The 19,897-nt window shown below is 42.2% G+C and overlaps 1 protein-coding gene across 2 annotated transcripts; it reads left to right on the forward strand.

The window, feature by feature from the left end:
* The first annotated feature begins 5,191 nt into the window (after positions 1–5,191).
* Positions 5,192–9,566, forward strand: Gstk1 (glutathione S-transferase kappa 1). Of its 2 annotated transcripts, XM_052173563.1 has the most exons (8): positions 5,194–5,358; positions 5,850–5,931; positions 6,111–6,239; positions 6,697–6,797; positions 6,946–6,981; positions 8,477–8,593; positions 8,945–9,038; positions 9,345–9,566. In XM_052173563.1, exons 1-8 carry the CDS (start codon positions 5,287–5,289, stop codon positions 9,392–9,394), a joined length of 681 nt encoding a protein of 226 aa, XP_052029523.1. In that variant the 5' UTR covers positions 5,194–5,286; the 3' UTR covers positions 9,395–9,566. The 2 variants fall into 2 exon arrangements, with proteins under 2 accessions (XP_052029524.1, XP_052029523.1); XM_052173564.1 differs by lacking the exon at positions 6,946–6,981 and having other exon boundaries at positions 5,192–5,358.
* Positions 9,567–19,897: the final 10,331 nt, after the last annotated feature.

Genomic DNA, 19,897 nt, shown 5'->3' on the forward strand with positions numbered 1-19,897 from the left:
AGTACTAGTCAACATCTTCCAAGATAAAAACTCTGTATAGTTTAAGTATAGAAAGAATATACCAATCAATGGGGGCCATATATTTTAAAACTCACAGATAACATCATACTAAAGGGTTAAATACTGACAACTCTTCCTCTAAATTCGTGCAAAACAAGGATGCTCACATTTGTTTTCAACATAGGATTAGAAATCTTAGCCAGGGCAATTAACCAAGAGAAATAAATAATTATCCAAAACAGAGATGAAGAAATAGGGAGGTGGAGAGATGGCTCAGTAGTTAAGAACACTGACTGCTTTTCCAGAGGTCCAGAGTTCAATGCCCAGCACCCACATGGTGGCTCACAACTGCCTAGAATTATAAAAATCTGATTCCCTCTTTTGGCGTGCAGCTACACATGGAAACAATACATTCACATACATAAAATAAATAAATATTTTTAAAAAGAAGAAAATAAAATAGAAACGGAATTATTTCTGTTTGTTAATGGCATATTCTTGTATAAAAAGGAAAAAAGACTATAACCACATCTTCAACCTAGAATTAATATACAAATTCTGAAATGATAAAAGATACAAAATAAACCAAAAATGTATATTGGTTTTATTCATTTGATAATGAACTCTCTTAAAAATGTTAAACAAGATGATAATAACAAAAGCAAAAAAAAAAACTTTAAGTATTATTAGTTAATTTGGTTTAAAAGGAGGTAAAAGATTACTCTTCAGTGAACACATAAGAACGCTATCAAAAGAAACTGAAGACACAAATAAAATAGGCCCTTGTTCAAAGACTGGAAAATTAATATCATTTAAGTGTTCTTTCTACTCAAAGTGGCATAGAAATTAAATTTTTCACATAAGTAGAAGAAATGAAACTGAGGTAAATTAAGTACTAAATGTGTTCATTAACTAGGTGTAATCATTGCATATCTTAGGCATACTTCTATATTTACATCATACCTCATAAGTACATAGAATTGTGATTTTTGTGAGTTAGAAATACAGGCCAGAAGACCACCAGAGCTCCAAGGGACCAACCAAAGAATACACATGGAGGGACCCATGGCACTGGCCACATATGTGGCAGAGGATGGCCTTGTTGGACATCAGTGGGAGGAGAGGCCCTTGTGCCTAAGAGTGTTTGATGCCCCACTCTAGGGGAATGCCAGGGCAGGTGGGGGGGAGCACCATCACAGAGTCAGGAGGGATGGGATAGGAGGCTTCTGAAGGGGAGACCTGGAAAGGGGAAAACATTTGAAATGTAAATAAAGAAAATATCCAATAAAACCAATGCAGTTCAGAGAAGTTTCTCAGCAGCTAAGAGTGCTTGCTGCTTTTCTAGTAGACCCAGACTCAGTTCCCAGCACCCACACCAAGCAGCTCACAAACACCTATAACTCGGGCCATGTGTCTTCTGGCCTTCAAGGGCACACATTCCAGTGGTATACACAGACAGAAAAAGAAAGCTTTCTGTTTTGTTTTTAGAAATAGGGTTTCTCTCTGTAGCCCTGGCTGTCTTGGAAATCAGTAGAACAGGCTGGACTTGAACTCAGAGTTCTACGTGCCTCCGCCTCCCCATGTGGGGATTAAAGTCATGCTCACATAAATAACCTTATGTCTTATTATACTTCATAGGCAGGGTCATTTATATTATAAACTCTCAAAAAAACAGAAATCAAATGGTTTGTGCATTTGTAAATCAGAGAGATAGTAATACATAGCCCTCAATACAACCTTACCAAACTACACTCCCTGTTTGTGCATAAGAAAAGGAGTTCTTTGTGAATGCCTGCCCACTGTGAGTCACCAAACACCTTAGTCTTTGCCAGCTACATAAGCAAAAAAATATTGCAGCATAGCTTTAACTGGGAAATTTTGTAAGTATGTATTAACCTGTTTTTAATATATATTTGAGAGCCATCTAATGCCCATTTGTATGACTATTTTCTTTTCACTTGTACATTTTTCCACTAAGGTTCCTTTAGTTTAATATGTTGATCTTCAGTTCATTCCACACTAGGAAAGCTGCTGGAGTCCAGCCCTGACAGGGTCAGGTACTGAGGTGGGACACAGCCTCAGAGCAGGCCGAAGTCTGATGACCTCTGCTCTCTAACTCTCTCTTACTGTTTGAGGACCAGAAGTTGATGGCTCCTGGGAATTTAATTCTTTCTTGCTCTTCTGGCTCCAAAAGCTGATGGCTCCTGGGAATTTAACTTTACTGAGGCCAGAAGCTGATTGGCTTTCGGCAATTAACTGTCTTTGCTCTCCTAAAGCCAAAGCTGATGATTTCTGACAATAAATAATCCACTGATAGCAACAGGGGATTAAGAAAATAAACTTAGTTACTTGGGCTCTATACTCTTTAATTTAACTCTTTGTGAGCCAATGAGGAAAAAAAAGGATAAAGAGATAGTCATGTGTGCACATGCGCGCGCATACACACACACACACACTCAGCTGGGCCTGAACACCTAGTTCATCAATTTCACAAGTAACATTCATACTTATACACATACATATATACCTACATACATATAGGCGACAGACACATATAAACATTTGGTGGATGGAGCAGAGCTCCAACAGCCACAAGTTATTTTATTCTCAGCCTTTTTATATTTTCTTAGACAAAAGTGTTTTTTTATAAAATTACCTCATAGATAAAATGTTACACAAAAGGGGGGTTTCAGGAGGATGCCAGTAGTATGTTGAAAGCAGTGTTTCTGTAAAGTCATTAATACAGCTAAACAGCATTATTATATGAAAGTACATCTTCATATTTATCTGTAGGAAAATTGCCCGACAGGGTGAGATGATCATTAGCTTATATAATAGTGGCAGGCAAGGCATATCAGCAGCAAGAACCAAGACTAAGTCTCTGGGGCCAAACCTCTCCAGAGTGTACCTGTCCTAGACATGCAAAATGGTGGTTAATCTCCAGAAAACTCTTGCCATAGCCTTTCCTGGATGGCTTTTATCAGAGCCAAAATCAACTTTTGAGTATGAGAATAAACACAGATTATATTTACTCACTTTTTTCCACCCACTTGATTTTTCCAGGCATATTTTTAATTGTATGTAGCTGAGTATTTCTGTCTCTTAATATTACAATTAGCCATGCTGTCTGTAACGGCAAGATATCTATCAAGTATTTGTCTGTAACGGTCTGAGCTACTTTACTCATTTGTCTTAAACAGTTAAGTACTTGGTGCTCCCAGTTTAACTGCGGTAATTCTATCCAACTACATTTTACTAAAACCTCTCGTGCTCATATCATTCATTGAATAACGAACCTTTTACTAAATTGAAAAGGCAGCTTATTTAAAGCTTTCTGGGATTAATTTATGGCTCTGTTTATTGAGGCTTCAAATATAAGCATTGTCTCTGAGTTATGTAAGAAGATAAAAATTCCATGTATAAACACCAAACTTTCCCTCCATCCTCCAATGTCTAGTAATTATCTTTATGTTTAGTTCTTCTGTGGGTCCTTCGGCTACTTTATATAATTTTGTTTAACACTGTTTCAACAGCCTGCATCAGTGTCCAGGGCTCAGCTGAGTACCTGCATAGCCAGTGGCTGTCTCTGCTGAAGGTTGTCTCTGTACCTCAAATTTCTATCAAAAGAACTGCAGTGTAATTTATTAAAGAAATGAACAGACAATTTAGGAACCTGAGTTTTCCAGCAAGTAGCTGGGCTTCATCCAGCTATAAGCATCTACGTTTAATGAATCCTGGCTAGTCAACCCTGAGATGATCACGTCCTAGTACCACCAGCTCCTCATCATGACCAGCTATTTCTGAGCCTAAATCTCTTTTTCTGTCTGTAAATATTGACTGCCTCACTGCAGAGTGCATTCCTTGGGCCTCTCCTGATGCTATGTGCTGTCTGAAGTACTCTTTTCTCAACAGTGCTCTAACTTGTCTAAAGCTTTCTTTGAACACCAGGTGTTACTCTCAGCAATAAAAGGATGTAAGAAAATAAAAGTAAATATCTCTTTAATCTGTGAGTGTGTGATATGTGTGTATGTTTGAATATGACAATGTGGACACCCCACCTGGGGAGGTTTATCCTTGTTGTCCACCTTGTTTAAACAAGGTTCTGGGATATACAGCAGAATGTATGCCAAGATAGGTGGCCAGGGAGCTTCCAAGGAGTCTTTCTCTACCTCCTATCTCATAGTAGGAACACTGGGATTACAGATGAATGCTACTAAACAAAGCATCCTGTGTGCTCTGAAGATCAAAATTCAGGTCAACACAGTTGAACCATTGACCCACTAAACCACCTCCACAGACAAAAGTAGAATGTTTTTGTTGTTTCCCCCCCCCCCCCACATCATCTATAGTAACCAAACTTTTAATAATAACTAATAACAATAGTACATGGTTCCAGGACGTACAAGGCTACATATTGAGAACCCCATCTCAAAAAAAAATGCTAAATAAATGAATAATAGTAATAGCAGATGAAGTCCCGTGCCTTCCCGCTTGGGTTGTAAGTCATCCTTTTGTTCAGTGTGTCCACACTGTATAAACTACCCACGTCCATTTCTGCGACCACCCCTGTTATCAGATCAAGTGAAATACTTATGTTTAAGTAACGAATGAAATACTTACGTTAAGTAACGCTTTTATTATAATAAGTCAAACATTTTTAGTATGGTATGGTACGGTTCTACTAGCGTTCATCACTAATGTGCCTAATTTATAAGTTATAATTCAAGGATATCTAGGTATAGAAAAAAACATAATATGCAGAGTTTGATGTCATCTAAAATTTCAGGCATCCCCTGGGTATGCTATAATGTATAGGATGGAAATAAGGAAAGACCACTATGTCGACTGTCAAATTCATTCCAAACATTGTTCTAATCTCTGAGAAAATGAATACAATAAAAGACATAATTAGGAATTTCCACACTGCCACACGTTTTTAAACGTCATCCAACTGCAAATTCGTATCCTTGTGCAATGCCTTCTTGTTTGAGGGATAAAGTTCCAACGCGATTTAGATTGGCTGCACACACTTGAGAGCCTTCTCTCGGTCTGACCTACCCCTTTATCTCAGACTTTGCCTTCCTCACCGCTCTTCTTTTTTCCTTCTATCGGGCTACACCCCTTGCACCCGCCCCGCGGGCGGGGTCTCTCCCGGAGGCTGCGCACTAGGGCCCTTAGCGGACCCGCCTGCAATTTGCCGGCTGCGATTGGCTGCTTGCTCCTGACCCTGAAACTTCAGGAGACCAAGACTTCACGTTCGCTTTCTCTCTCTCTCTCTACTGTAGAATGGGGCCGGCGCCACGCATCCTGGAACTGTTCTACGATGTGCTGTCCCCGTACTCCTGGCTGGGATTTGAGGTGACACAGGGGAGACGCCTGGGCTGTGGCCTGGGAGGCGAGTGCACAACCGAGCACTGGCCACCGGGCTGCAGAAATTCCTGGCGAAGCCCTCAGGGTTAGAACAGGGTTCAGACTGTTCCCAGGTTGAAGTTCACTCTGTGTCTTTAAACACACCGTGACTTCTCCAAGTAGGGTCCTGATCCTAAGGTCAAATATTCTCTTTGCACAGACCCTAGAAAGAACAGGAGCGTCTCCAGTGAAGCTACGTCAAGTTCAGGGAGGGGGGTGGGAGAAGTAGGATGCTCTACAGGATGAAAATCATACACTGGAGTAAGCATTCTGGTATCCATTTCAAAGAGCTGAGAGTTTTATCCTAATAAACCAAGCAGTTCAGTGTGGAGGACCCATCCCTGCCTGGCACTTAGAGCCAGGAGACAGCACTGTAGGCCACTTAAGCCATCTCTCCTCAAATGCCACACAAGCTCCCCTTCTTATCGCTACACTTGTAGGTCCTATGCAGATACCAACACCTCTGGAATGTCAAGCTGCAGTTGCGGCCGGCTTTAATCGCTGGGATCATGAAAGACAGTGGTAAGCAAGAAGAAGGCCCCCCTCCCCTCGCTGGGCAAGGAGGGTTGCTTTCTGTGGCCTGAGGGGCGTCCTGCACTGACCTCAGACAAAGCTAGCACTTTGCTTTCGACCGGAGGACCTCCCCAAGCCTGAGACCCTCATGTCCTATCTCACCAGTTGTCTTAACTCTCCACTGCCAGGAAACCAACCACCTGCTATGGTTCCCCGAAAAGGCCAGTACATGTTCAAAGAGATTCCTCTCCTGAAGCTGTTCTTCCAGGTTCCCATCCACATACCCAAGAATTTCTTTGGTGAACGTGTTAAGAAAGGTAAGAAGGAGGCTGGAGAGATGGCTCAGCAGTTAAGCCCTGGCTGCTCTTCCAGAGGACCTAATTTAATTCCTAGCACTCACATGGTGGGTCACAACCATCTATAACTACAGTTTCAGAGGAAATATAAACAAACAAACTAATTAATTAATTAATAAAGTGAAGCGGGTCAGAAACATAGGGGAGTCTAGCAGAGAACAGACCAGCGGGGGGGGGGGGCTTTCTTCGGATATCAAGAAGAAAACATGCTTGTGTGGGGAACCCAGCATCTGCTGGACAGAAATAAGGGATAGGCAGAAATAATTACAGAGTAGAGGAAATCCATTTATGAGAAACTGGGATTGGATTGAAGACGGCAGGTGACTGAGCTTGGGGGTCTGTCTGAAGTGCGGATGAGCTGTCCTCCATCAGGACACAAGGACTAGGAATCTGAGCTCCACGTGCCTCTGTCCCACAGGAAGTGTAAATGCCATGCGCTTCCTCACCGCTGTGAGCATGGAGCAACCAGAGATGCTGGAGAAGGTGTCCAGAGAGCTATGGATGCGTATTTGGTCTCGAGTAAGGGCTAAACTCTAGTTCCTGGAGGGAGGGGACAAGGAGCTAGATAACCTTCTGACCTTGCCAAGGGCAATTTCAAGAAATAGGGTCCTGTGTCATACCTGTCTCTGTGCTGTTTCTTCCTGGCTAAATGTTCTTTTCTCCTTAGGATGAAGACATCACGGAATCCCAGAACATTCTGGCTGTGAGTGTCTGGACTGGCCTTCCCTACTATTGTCACAGGGAATCTGAGGACAAAAAGAGGCTCTTAACGACTTAGAAAGTTAGTGTCTGAGAGGACAGGTTACTATAAAGCTGAAATGAAGAGGATTCTTTGAAGAATGTTCTGTGGGCTACGGTTGTAGCTCAGCTGTAGATTTAAGCGCAGTCCATGCGTAATCTGCTTGAGTCCCAGAATTTAATCCCCAGCCACAACAACAAAACATCTACTGTAGATAGCTTAGGAATGAGTTTGATGGAAACAAGTGAAGTCAGTCAGTGTGGGAAAGGGAGGACCATGTGGGGACCCTAGATAGGATGCAGCCTTGATCTCAGTCCTCCAGGAATTCCCAACACAAGCTTCACTAATGTACGCCCATTACAAAGCAGGAGACTTTACCCAGACAAAAAGATAACTGACAAGTGAGAATTAAACAGATGCTCGGTGGGAAATAAATGAAGAGCACTCAAAACATGGAGTGTGTGCCAGACAGGGAGGGGCTTTCAAACTTGGATGCTCTTTGGAATGAAGTCAAGAAACTAAAAATGTTCTTTTTTTCCTGTATACAAATGATATTTGACACATATTCTCTTAATACATAAGACACGAAATCTCTCCTAAGATAGATATGCGAACAATGGCTACATTTTCCTTTAGTGTTTACATCTAGTTTCTAAAGGTATATATACATGTGTGTGTTTAATCAGTTTTTACTTAATATTTAGCAAATACTTTTAATTCAGTGCCTTACCCATTTCCCCTGTTTCTCAACAACTCTCTCAGTTAACTATTAGCGACGTGGCTCATAGGAGGTCAAGTTGTAGCTTCTCAGCCTGGGCTATACAGGGACATAGCCATGAGTGCCAAGTGTCACCCTCCAGAAAGACTGATGTCATCAATTAGGGAATAGCCTTCACACTGGGACTCAGGCGATTTCAGGTTGAAATGCCACTAATTTAATGTGCATCCTAATCAGAAGCCCTCTTGTCGTCTGGACGCCAGGCAGGGAGCTGTAGCCATGACTCCATTCCTAAAATCTTCAGGAAATTCTACAGGACTCAGAACCTACCCTGAGACTGTTAGGAATTCGAAGGCGCAGGAAAAAGAAGCGCTCGGGGCTTAAATTGTAGGGATATGGCGTTTAATGCTGCTATTGACAAACTCTTTGCCTCTACACAAGTAACAAATGGCTGTTATGTGCTGTGTCCTTATTGTGAAATCTGAGGCTTGCTGGCCTGGCCTCTGCAATGCCCTCTGGTGCGGTTTCTGTGACTCTGACTTCTTTGTGTCCTCTGCCTTTTCCACTTATCTTCAGACTTTGGGAAAAGGAGACTTGACTAGGCCTGATAACCTGTTACTTGCAGTTGAGTAAAGGTCTTTCCAGAAAAACCTGAGAACAGAGAAGGAAAAGAATAGGGTTTCCTTCCACCACCACCACCACCGTGCAGTCTCAGCCGCCTGTTCTTCCTTGTCTCCCCAGGCAGCAGAGAAGGCCGGAATGTCCACCGCCCAAGCCCAACACTTTCTGGAGAACATCACCACAGATGAGGTGAAGGACAAGCTCAGGGAGACCACCGAGGCAGCCTGCAAATACGGGGTGAGCAGCTGCATGTATATCCCGGCCCCTGTCTAAAGATAGAGACATCGCGTCGTGTGGCTGTTTGTGTTCATGGCTGTTAGCTCCTCGCTGCCCTCCTCCCATCATGACTCCTCCTCAGCTTTCCCAAGCACCCCATCTACTCCATTTCTCCCTCCTAAGCCTAGTCAAGGAAGGAAAAGATGGCGGTTTTGAAAAGTAAGAATCTCTGTGCCACATAGGTAGAGCTAAGAAGATGACTGGGGCGGAGTCTTTTAGCCGACATTTTATTTGCTCTGCGCTGTGTACCTCAGTCCTGTAAGCACCTGTAAGTCCTCTATCACCTTCCTCCCTATGCTCTGTTTTCTCTAGGCCTTTGGGCTGCCCACCACGGTTGCCCACGTGGATGGTAAATCCTACATGTTATTTGGATCTGACCGCATGGAGTTACTAGCTTACCTGCTAGGTAAGTTCAGGTTTTCATTCACTTGACCTTTTGTCCCCACCTTGACGCTGACCCATTATGTCACATGACCATAACAGCAACAATAAAAGTTTCTGGTATTTATAACAGGGAAGCCTTACATTTAGTTGGTGCTGATCAAGGTAGAAATGAGTTCGGAAGTCTCCCTATATGGGAGAAGGAAACCTTCTAGACCTTGAAGCTAAGCAGGTCCTAGAAAGTCCTGGGACTCCTTAGGACCATTTCCCACTGCTATGCTATCTGACAACCATGTATAAATCACCTGTGATTTTTTTTTTCTCTATCTAGGGGAGAAGTGGATGGGCCCTGCACCCCCAAACCTGAAGGCCAGAATTTAAGATTGCCTTAGAGAGTAACCTTTGATTTCTCCATCTGATGTGGCCCTGGGAGCTAGAACAAGAGTCTGCCTTTAGCGGTGGCTGCCTTTACTCCTCTGCCTCACAAGTGCCTTTTGAAAACCCGTAAGTTCTGCATTCCTATAAAATAAACCTGATGCCACTAGACAAAACATTTCTGGACCTGTGTCTGCCTGGCTGGTGTTGGGGTACTATGATCCTGTAATCACATGCTGCCCGCTCCAGAGATTGGGCAAGAAGAGCTCCTTCTGGATTCACAGCCGTCCTTATTCCCTGGAGCACACAGGGGCAACAGTGGAGTAGGTGCGGGGAAACAGTCTCCCTTTCCTCATGTTTATCAAAGACAGGAAACTAAGCTAAGTGGACTTAGCAACAAAGCAGCTTGGCATTTAGTGTCTCTGACCAGCCAGGGAAACTGGGAAGAAATAACAGGGATGGGATACTAAAACTGAACGGTGGAGGGAACCAGAAAAACAGCCAGCTGTGCTCAGATATTTAATCCGAGTTCAGAACCAGAGCAAGGGAGTCTCTGGCCTTGCTGTGACCTTCAGATGTTGTTTAGTCTTTCATAATTCCGAGGTCTTGAGAACACAGTGTCACTCTGTGCACAGCCTGCTATAATGCCTGTTCCCTCCTAAGTATCTTCACCTTTTCTGCACCCCTCTTAGCTATTCATTTGCCTCAATTTCCACTCTGTGTGTATTCCCTACTGTTCAATAATCAGAAATTTCTGCATTTTGGTATCATACTAAAGTATGTGAGAAGTCTGTCCTGAGGCAGAGCCCACACTTGGACACCTGATTGGAACTGGGGCTATTGCTTTCAATGAGGCTAAGCCTATTTGCCAGCTTCCCTTTGCTCTCTTCTTGGCATTGTCTTCTCATCCAGAAACTTGAGCTAGGGCCAGTGAGATGGCCCAGTGAGTAAAAGAACTAAGTGCCAAGTCTGATGACCTGAGCCCATACCTAGAACCCTCCTAGGGGAAAGAAAATGTCTTCTTGATAGTTGTCTTCTGAACCACGCTACTTCACACACATAACATGCACCGTGACACACACAGGCCCTCACACAAACATAAAAAAATAAGTGTAATCTTCATTTTAAAAGCATACTGTATGCATAGTTGTAGCTTACATATTAAATACCACAACAGAAAAATTCAATATGGTCTTAAACAGATGAAAACAGTGAAGAAACTTCTGTTTATAAAATCCCTCACTCTAAGTTCCTGTGATTACTTGCTGGGCCAAGGTTACCTGATATGACCTGTGAGAAATTAAACCATACTCGGTCTATAGGGATCACAGCAAGACCTAGGCAATCACATTTTATACCTTTATCAGAAATAAAATATAGTGGCAAATACCAGGATCAATATAGTTGTATTTGCTAGGATACAGTGACATTTGCAAGCTGTGCAAGCTACACAATATTAATGTCTAAGACCAATGTTCTTGTCATGCTTCCCTGCTTTCTTGTCTTCTAACATACATAGAAACTCAAAGTGGTCTGAGCGTGTCACTGCCTGAGAAAGTGCCTTGGCTTCTCAGGGACTGTAAGGCATAGAGTGTCCCTGGAGCCATGGACTCTAACCTAAAAACAAAAACCAGATAAAATACCCTGACAAAACCAGCTTAAGAAATGAAGAGTTTATTTTGGCTCACCATTTATTTTGGAGGTTCAGTCCAGCATGACAGAGAAGTCAGGGCAGTTGAGGCTGGAAACAACTTTTCAGTTGTTTCTTTTTAGTTACTTTTTGCCCATATTCAGAAAGAAGAGAGAAATGAATGCCCACACTCAGCTCATTTTCCCCTTTGATTCAATCCAGGATCCCCAGCTTGGGGAATTGTGCCAACCACAGAGGTCAAGACTCCCATCTCAGCCTAATTGAAATAATCTCCTCACAGATATGCTCAGAGGCCAGTCTCTCCAAGTGAGTCTAGATAGCATCCAGTTGACAGTTGGATTTAACTAGCATAACTCTTGACAATAATGTGTCCACATCTGTCCAAGAGAGAAGTGAACAGGCCCTGTACCAACAGATTTTAAGATTTCCCTTAATACTATTGGAATAAACAACAGGCTATCTACTTAAAACCTGCTCCCCTTTAAGAGACTGGCGCTTGGATTTTTCTATCTGATCTGTCTCTCTTCCCACCCTTCCCCTAGGTTTGCCAGAGAGAGTAGCTACCGTTAGTACAGTCATTTGAAAAAATAATATGACTGTTTCTCACACAAACTTAAAAGTAGAGCTACCATATAGTCAGTCTAGAAGTATCACTCCTAAATACATATACAAAAGTGCTGAAATCAGTGTGTCAAAGACATGTGCTTAGCCACATTCATTGTACCATTGTCCAGAGCAGCCAGGATAGGGACTCAATGTAAATGTCTACTAATCATTACATAAATGAAATATGGTATAATTATAATGCAATACTACTCAGCCCTAAAACAGAAGGAACTTGTGCTTGAACGTATGAATGAACCCGGAAGACACTATAACAATTCAAATGAGCCAGGTGCAATGGAGCATAAAATACTGCATGGTCCCACAGGGAGAATCTAAAAGTCAAGCTGGGTGTTTTGGTACACAACTGTAATCACAACATCGGAGAGGCTAGGGACAAAGGAATTGTCAGTTTGAGGCTGCCCTGGCCTGTAGAGTTTGAAACTGATAGAAGGAAAGGAGAGCAGATGGGTGGGTGGACAGATAGGTCGTTGGGGAAAAAAAAACAGTAAGAAGTATAAAGAAGAGTCTGAATGTCAGTCTTCTGTGTAGGAGAATAGTACTTACAGCAGGACAGGGCAAAGGTGAGGAAGATGCTGAGAAGATATTGACCAAAGTCTACAAAGTTTATTCTCAGCAAAATATCTTTTCTTTTTCTTTAACTAATCATTTTATTCATTTACAATTCAAATGATATCTTCCTTCCTAGTAGCCCGTCCAGAAGTCCCCCATCCCATCCTCTTTCCCCCTCCCCTTTGCCTCTATGAGGGTGCTCCTCCACCCACTCACCCACTCACCCACTCACCCACTCACCCGCTCCCGCCTCACCACTCTAGCATCCCCCTATGCTGGGCAATCAAGCGTCCACAGGACCAAGGGCCTCCCCTCCCATTGATGTTAGATAAGGCCTTCCTCTGCTAAACATGTATCTGGAGCTGTGGATCGCTCTATGTATCCCTCTTTGGTTGGTGGTTTAGTCTCTGGGAGCTCTGGGTGATCCAGTTAGTTGATATTGTTCTTCCTGTGGGGTTGCAATCCCCTTCAGCTCCTTCACTCCTTCCCCTAACTCTTACGCTGGAGTCCCTGGGTCTATGGTTGGCTGTGAGTATCTGTATCTGTATTAGTCACGTGCTGGAAGACCCTCTCAGGGAACAGCCGTACCAGGCTCCTGTCAGCAAGTGCTTCTTGGCATCAGCAATAGTGTGAGGGGTTTGTGTCTGCAGATGGTAGGGATCCCTAGGTGGGGTGGTCTCTGAATGGTTTTTCCCTCAGTCTCTGTTCCATTTTTTTGTCCTGTCTTTCCTTTGGACAGGAACAATTCTGAGTTAAAAGTTTTAAAATGGCTGGTGGCCCCATCCCTAAACTGGTGGCTGTGCCTGTCTAGTGGAGGTAAGAATGTCTTTACAAAACCTCTTGCATACCGTGATGACTGGATTTATTTCCAAGTTGCAAAAGAAATTTATATTAAATATTCTCATAGGTGATATCAATAAATTCACTACAATCGTTCCACCGTGTATACATATATCAAAATATTGTACCGCATGAATATATAGTGATATATCAGAACGTTAAAATACAAAATCAGGAAAATATGTAAGGAGGTTACAATTCTAGAGTGCTCCACATCTCTCCCTGCAAAACCATGCAAGGACGGTGTCAAAGATTGCAAACATGCGTTCACATGGCCTTAGAAGTGGGTTATTGCTTTCTATCGTCACATTGAAATTCTTCATAATTCTTTGAGGGGCAGTTGAGGCGGGGCATCACTACCCATCCCAGGCTAGCCAAGCGTGTAAGATACTCTTGACTCAGCCTCAGGCCTCCTGGAATCAAAGGCATGCATCCTATCTACTGCATCTCTGTGTTTTGTTTTGTTTTTAATTCATTGACCTACATTTTCATTTTGCATAGGACTGCCCCACACACACACATATATTATGTTCCTGATCTTAGAAGTATATAATACATACTGAGTAAATTATCTCAACAAAATGAAACAAAGTTTTTGAAAGGGGGGGGGGAAGGAGAGGGGAAGAGGGAGGTAGCAAAAACTTGGAGAAAGCCTGGTCAGAGGAGAAGAGAAAGTCCGTTAGTAGAGAGAGAAGCCAAGTGCAGACTCCAGGAGCTGGTGCCTCAGGAAGGCCAGAAGGCTGAGAACATGGGGGGTCTGTGGAAAGCTAGAGTCTGGGACCCATTAACCATCATTTTCCTTCTGGAGAGATTTGCAGCCCTTCTCTAGTCACCTGCTATTAGTAGGCAGAGACAATAGTAAGAGTCCTTTAGACCCCAGAGTAAGAGGTCAGGGAAGGCTTGGGAGGCCAAAGAAACTCCTGCTACCTCAGTCCAGGCTGCTCAGCTCATGCAAAGGTACAGTCTCTTCAGTGAATTCAAGGGAAACCATTGGCTTGAATCTGATCAACTCTCTCTCTCTCTCTCTCTCTCTCTCTCTCTCTCTCTCTCTCTCTCTCCTTACTTATTTAATATGTTTTGTTAGTAGATTATATCAGTGATTGTAATAGATTAATGGACATGGACATTGCATGCTGAAACATTTCAGAATCACCTGAATGGGCACCTCTATGTGATGCCGTTTGAATCATGTACTGTTAATGAGAAATTATTTTACTTATTTAAATGTTTATTTGTGGAATGTAAGTTTGAAATCAGTCACTAACATTTAAGTCCACATGATTGCGGAGTGTTTCCATTTCTTAAGAAATAAGAGGGAAGGCACGATGACACACACCTTTAATATGAGCACTTGGGAAGCAGATGCAGAAGAATCTCAAAGTCAGAGGCCAGACTGACCTAAAGAACAAGTTCCAGGACAGCTAGGCTGTCTAAAAAAAAAAAAAAAAAAAAAATAGAAGTAGGAGAAAGGAAAATCAGGAGATTAGAAGATCATGAATTATTAGATCGATACCTATTCACTAATTGCCATCAAATGAGAAAGCAATTATTTATTTCCTACACCATGCTAATAACTAAGACACACATAAAGAAAATGTGAGCAAGCCCTCTTTGACGAATCCCCAGTCCCTGCCCTTCCCAGCACTCATTTCCTGTCTGACCCACGGTAGCACATTGAACCTTCCTTCCAGCACTTACCATTTCATAACCTGCTGTAGAGCTACCCATCCTTCCACAACAGAATGTAAGCCAGTGAGTTTCCACGTTACGCTGTCACATACACCTTACAGTGTAGGCATGACGAGTGGAAGATAAGACATTTGTTGAATCTAAGTTTGCTGACACTTCCTTGGCCTGTGAAGGAGCAGCCGCTTCTCTGAATCAGGATACAAAGTGCTGGAGCTTCCTTAGCTCTACCTACTCAAAGCTTCATTTTGAGAGCTTGTACCTGGATTGCCAGCACTTGGAAGGCTGAAGCAAGATGCTCAGGGCCGAGCTGCCATGCACTGCATTAGGAGCCCAGTGTCGCCGGGCGGTGGTGGTGCACGCCTGTAATCCCAGCACTCAAGCATGTGGATTTCTGAGTTCGAGGCCAGCCTGGTCTACAGAATAAGTTCCAGGAGAGCCAGGACTATACAGAGAAACCCTGTCTCAGAAAAAAAAAATTAAATTAAAATTAAAAAAAAAAAAAAGGAACCCGGTGTGTCCACCTTTCTAATATGAATAAATTACAGAGAAAGTAATTTGTCTTATTTACAAATATGAATAAAGAGAGATATAAAAGGATATCAATTGTTAAATTTTAAATGCATTCTAAATGGTTATCATTTGGAAAGTCATTGATCAAATGAATAGTTTCCTTAAAATAATCAAGTTATACATTTGTGGCTTATGTACTACAAAATGTTAACATTTTAAAAGATGAAAGAAAATAAAACATGCCTATAAAATTGGGAAGTTATCAGAAAGTACTTTCTAAGGGAGAGTAGTGATTTGCAGTTGAACTGACACTTAGTTTTACAGGTGTATGCCTTTCAAAAGTCAGGGAGTAGCCTTCTTAAAAAATCTGTTTCATAGGAGAAGGAAAGAGCTTATAAACACTGAACTCTACTTTATAAATGCTGAGGTATTTAGGTAGATGTATACTGATGTCTGCAGTCCCTTTTGAACTGTAACAAAACCTAAAGTTTTGAAAAGCATTGAAAAAATGAATAAAATGATAATTTGGATAAAATGGCTATTTGTATGATAAAGCAAATACAGTATAGTGCTGATTACAAAAAAACTTGTGGGATGTGTATTAGTTATGCATTTTCTCTATTTCTAATATTTAATAATAAAATGGTGTATTCACATAGATAAGAAAAATTATCTAATGTATTATTACATGGAAAAAGAAAAATGTAAATCAATATTAATGGCAGACTGTATCCAGGACAGTTTTTACCTGTTGATGGTTTTCGGTTGGATCAACTGATGGTCTTCAGGGAGAGGTACTGGAGTTGAGTGAATTCTGGAGGTAGAAAGAATTCTTTTTACTCTAATTCTCTTAACTATAAGTAGTATACCATATAGACTGTTTTAATGAACTAAAACGCTATATTTTAGTGAAAGGGATTTTTGATTCATTAACATGCACATTGATGCTTTCTCAGGCCATCGTTTATCATTTTTTTAAATCATGTGTCTTACCATTCAGCCCACATGACAGAACCCTGGAGACCAATACCAAACCGGTACTTCTCTAGGTAGGTCCCCAGGTTAACAGGAGGCTCTGAACAGTGTAAACAGGTGCTCCTGTGTGAAATCAGGCTCTGTCGGCACGATGGTGCCCTCTGCTGGCCTCACACAGACCCACCCATTACATCCAACTCTGGCTTTGGCCACACAGTTCACCAGACCAGAGGGAGGCGCAGGGTGGGAAAGCATTGATAAGCAGAGGCTTATTTTCTTCAAAAGTTTGTAGATTAGAAACTGACGCTCTCTAACCTCACACAGCGTCCGTAAGTGGATAGAAGTCTATGCAAGGAGACATAAGCCTCCTTAAGTGACATAATTGATATTTGAAACTTAGTTTGTCAATCTCCAAACTGCATACTTAACCCCGAGGCCTTCTGCTTGCTAGTATTTAGGAGTGCATGGACAGGTGACTCATTCAGTGACCTGCTATTTATTTGTTTACTTTTATTTTTTTAATGCAATATCCTACTGAGTCACCCAGGCTGGCCTGGAACTCATGAAGTCTCCTACTTTGGCCTGTGGAATGCTAGAGACTGCAGGCCTATGCCTCCACTCCTGTTAACATTTGTAATAAACACAGTGCCAACCCTAGACTAAGACTTCTGTTGTTACTTGGCAACAACTGTCATCAAGTTCTCAAATTTCATTAAGGCTTTTGGTGGCTTGGTGAATACATGCCTGACACTGGCTGCCTAAACCCCACTGCCTGAGCCATTCCTTCCTAGTGAATCTTGTGCAATATAAAACCTTGTTTTTGAGGGTGAAATCATGTATTACCTCCTATATTGGAGGATTTACAGCTCTAAGGAAGCAATAAGAGATTAACAAAGAAGAAAGCACTACTGAATTAACAGGTCAAGGTCTGTTTGGTTCTAATTCATTCACTTTATCTGAACTGGCTAGGTCCTCTGGAGAATAAAAATTACAATGACTCTTACTCAACAGGCTTGTGACCAAGAACCAAACAAGACTGTTTTTAAAAATAGGGTCCAATTTTTAGTCCCAATCAATTATTTCTATGCAAAACTCTATATCTAGGATGTGTGAGTCAGCCTTCTCACACTGTAACAAAATAAGCGAAGAGACGTTAACTTAAAGGTTTGTTCTTGGCTTATGGTTTCAGAAGGTTCAGGAGAGCAATAGATCCATTGCTTTGACTGGGCAAAAGCAACCAAGCACCAGGCAGAGGAGGCTGTTCACCTTGAGGTGTTCAAAACACAGAAAGAACGACAAGAGAAAGGGACAAAACACAGTCTTCAAAGTCCAGCTCACTGTCAGCAATGCCACACTTGGGCAGGGCGTTCTGGCTGTATAAGAATATGAGGCAAGCAACCACAAGGATGGAGCCCAACAACTGCTCTCCTCCAAGGGTTTTGTTTCAGGTCCTGCCTTGAGCTCCTGCCCTGACTTTCTTCAGGGATGGAGTGTGGCCTGATGGAGTTGTAAGATATAATAACCCTTTCTCCCCAAGCATTTTCTTTATCAGGATATTCATCACGGCTATAGGAACCCTAGACCAAATTCTCTAAGATGCTGTGGGACTAAAGGGCTCAGGGAATAACTGGAACTCAGAAGACCAGTCAGGGGTGAATGATTCTGTGATGGTGAATTTCATCAGTTTGACTGGGATTTAAAACTCTTAGGACATTCGTGGGGCATACTTTGGGTGTGTCTAAGGGTGTTTCCAGAGAGGACTAACTGAGCGGGAAGACCTGCCCTGACTGTAGTCTGCCCCATCTCGTGAGCTGGGGTCCAGACAGAATTACAGTTGGAGGAGGGTAAGTGGAAAGCTGGCTGAACATAGGCGTTCCTCTTCCCCTGCTTCTGAGCCACCCAAATATGAGCATGCTCAGCTGCCATGTCTTCCCATTACAAACCACCTTATTCCCTTAAACCCTGAGTCAAAATAGAGTTTTTCTCCCTTAGATCTATTTACCTGATATCTCATCACAGCCATAACTTATGTGGATACAAAGCTAATGAAAGGAAAGAACACGTTGGATTAAAAAAACCTTTCCTATCTGTTTGTCTCTCAATTAAAAACTTACGTAGATCTTTATCCACTTCTCAGAATTCATCATTCAATTCATTACAATGAAGAGAAAGTACACATAAGATATTCATCACACTGTGTAGTCATCACACAGTTCACCATTGCCATCTAATACTGAAATGTGCCTGTCTCTACAAAAGCCCCAATAACAAGCCTGGCAGTGGTGGCACCAACCTTTAAGTCCAGCACATGGGAGGCAGAGGCAGATGAGTCTCTGAATTTGAGGACAGCCTGGTCTTCAGAGTGAGTTTCAGGACAGTAAACTCTGTCTCAAAAAAAAAAAAATGAAACAACAACAACAACAACAAAACAGTAACAATTGCTCCTCTCTCCCTTACTCTGACCCTAGCAATCTCTAGCCTCCTTGCTATCTCCTCCAGATAGCATAATTTTTAATGATAGAACTGAATAAGGAGGCTGTTTCAGTAACCCTTCATAGCAACCTTTCAGTATGTTAATAGAATTGCAGCCTATCCATTCTATAATATGTTTCATAGATGTTATAAATAGCATAATGGGGCTGAGGATCTATAGATCATTGTGTAAGCTTAGTATATGCCGGGACCTGAGTTTGATCCCCAATGAGAAATTACTAAAGACTTTTATCATCAAGTGAAATATATGTGACCTAAAATGTTCTAAAGCTGCAAAGTGATGAGTGTACACTCATCCATTTTGTAAACAGCCTAGAATTATAAAACTTTTAAATGATATCAAGATAACGAATAATCATGTATACATTACCTTTTAGTTTATAACTTTTGAAACTAATGCAATTGATGTCAAAATACTGAGTTAGAGAATTAAAGAACACAGACTACAGACTGTCCAGACTCAAAGATTTATATCTAGTGCTTCTCACAGTTAGCAGATCTCAAGGTTACAGCCTCCTCTGGCAGCCAAGAGCCTTAAGCTATAGGTGCCCCAGCTCTGCCACAAGAACACAGCCCAGACCTCATGATGTGGACACTCCCACCCACACCCTCAGACCCTTTGCCTTTCACCTCTTTCCTCTCCCTCTCCAAAGTCACATGTGAAGATAACTTGCAAAGTATACCAAGGACTGCTCAACAACTTCCTTCTGCTGGAACATTTACTGAGGCTTTAAATTTGAGTTCCAGCCATACTTTGTCCATATGAGCTAAATAGTAAGGAAACTGGTTCAAACAAATGGTACAAGCAAAATAACTACAGGTTGTTCCTGTCCTCATTCTTACTTTATAGAGAGACTCATTTGTGTACTATAGTCTGCCGTGATGCCCCATCCTTACTTCCAGAGCAATCTTGGACAAAAGCTTCCTAGGAAGTCCTGCCAATAATCAGATATGCTCATTCTCATATCCATATCCATATCCATTCTCATTCTCCCTCTCCCTCCCTCCCTCCCTCCCTCCCTTCCTCCCTCCCACCTCTCTCTCTCTCTCTCTCTCTCTCTCTCTCTCTCTCTCTCTCTCTCTCCTTCCTCCCCCCTCTCTCTGTTCTTCCTATCAGTTTTGTCTTGTCTAGGGCCCCCACAACTGTTGCTGAGGATCCTAGATTATATTTGTAT

This window comes from Apodemus sylvaticus, chromosome 2 (assembly GCF_947179515.1).
Source record: "Apodemus sylvaticus chromosome 2, mApoSyl1.1, whole genome shotgun sequence".
NCBI classification, from domain to species: domain Eukaryota; kingdom Metazoa; phylum Chordata; class Mammalia; order Rodentia; family Muridae; genus Apodemus; species Apodemus sylvaticus.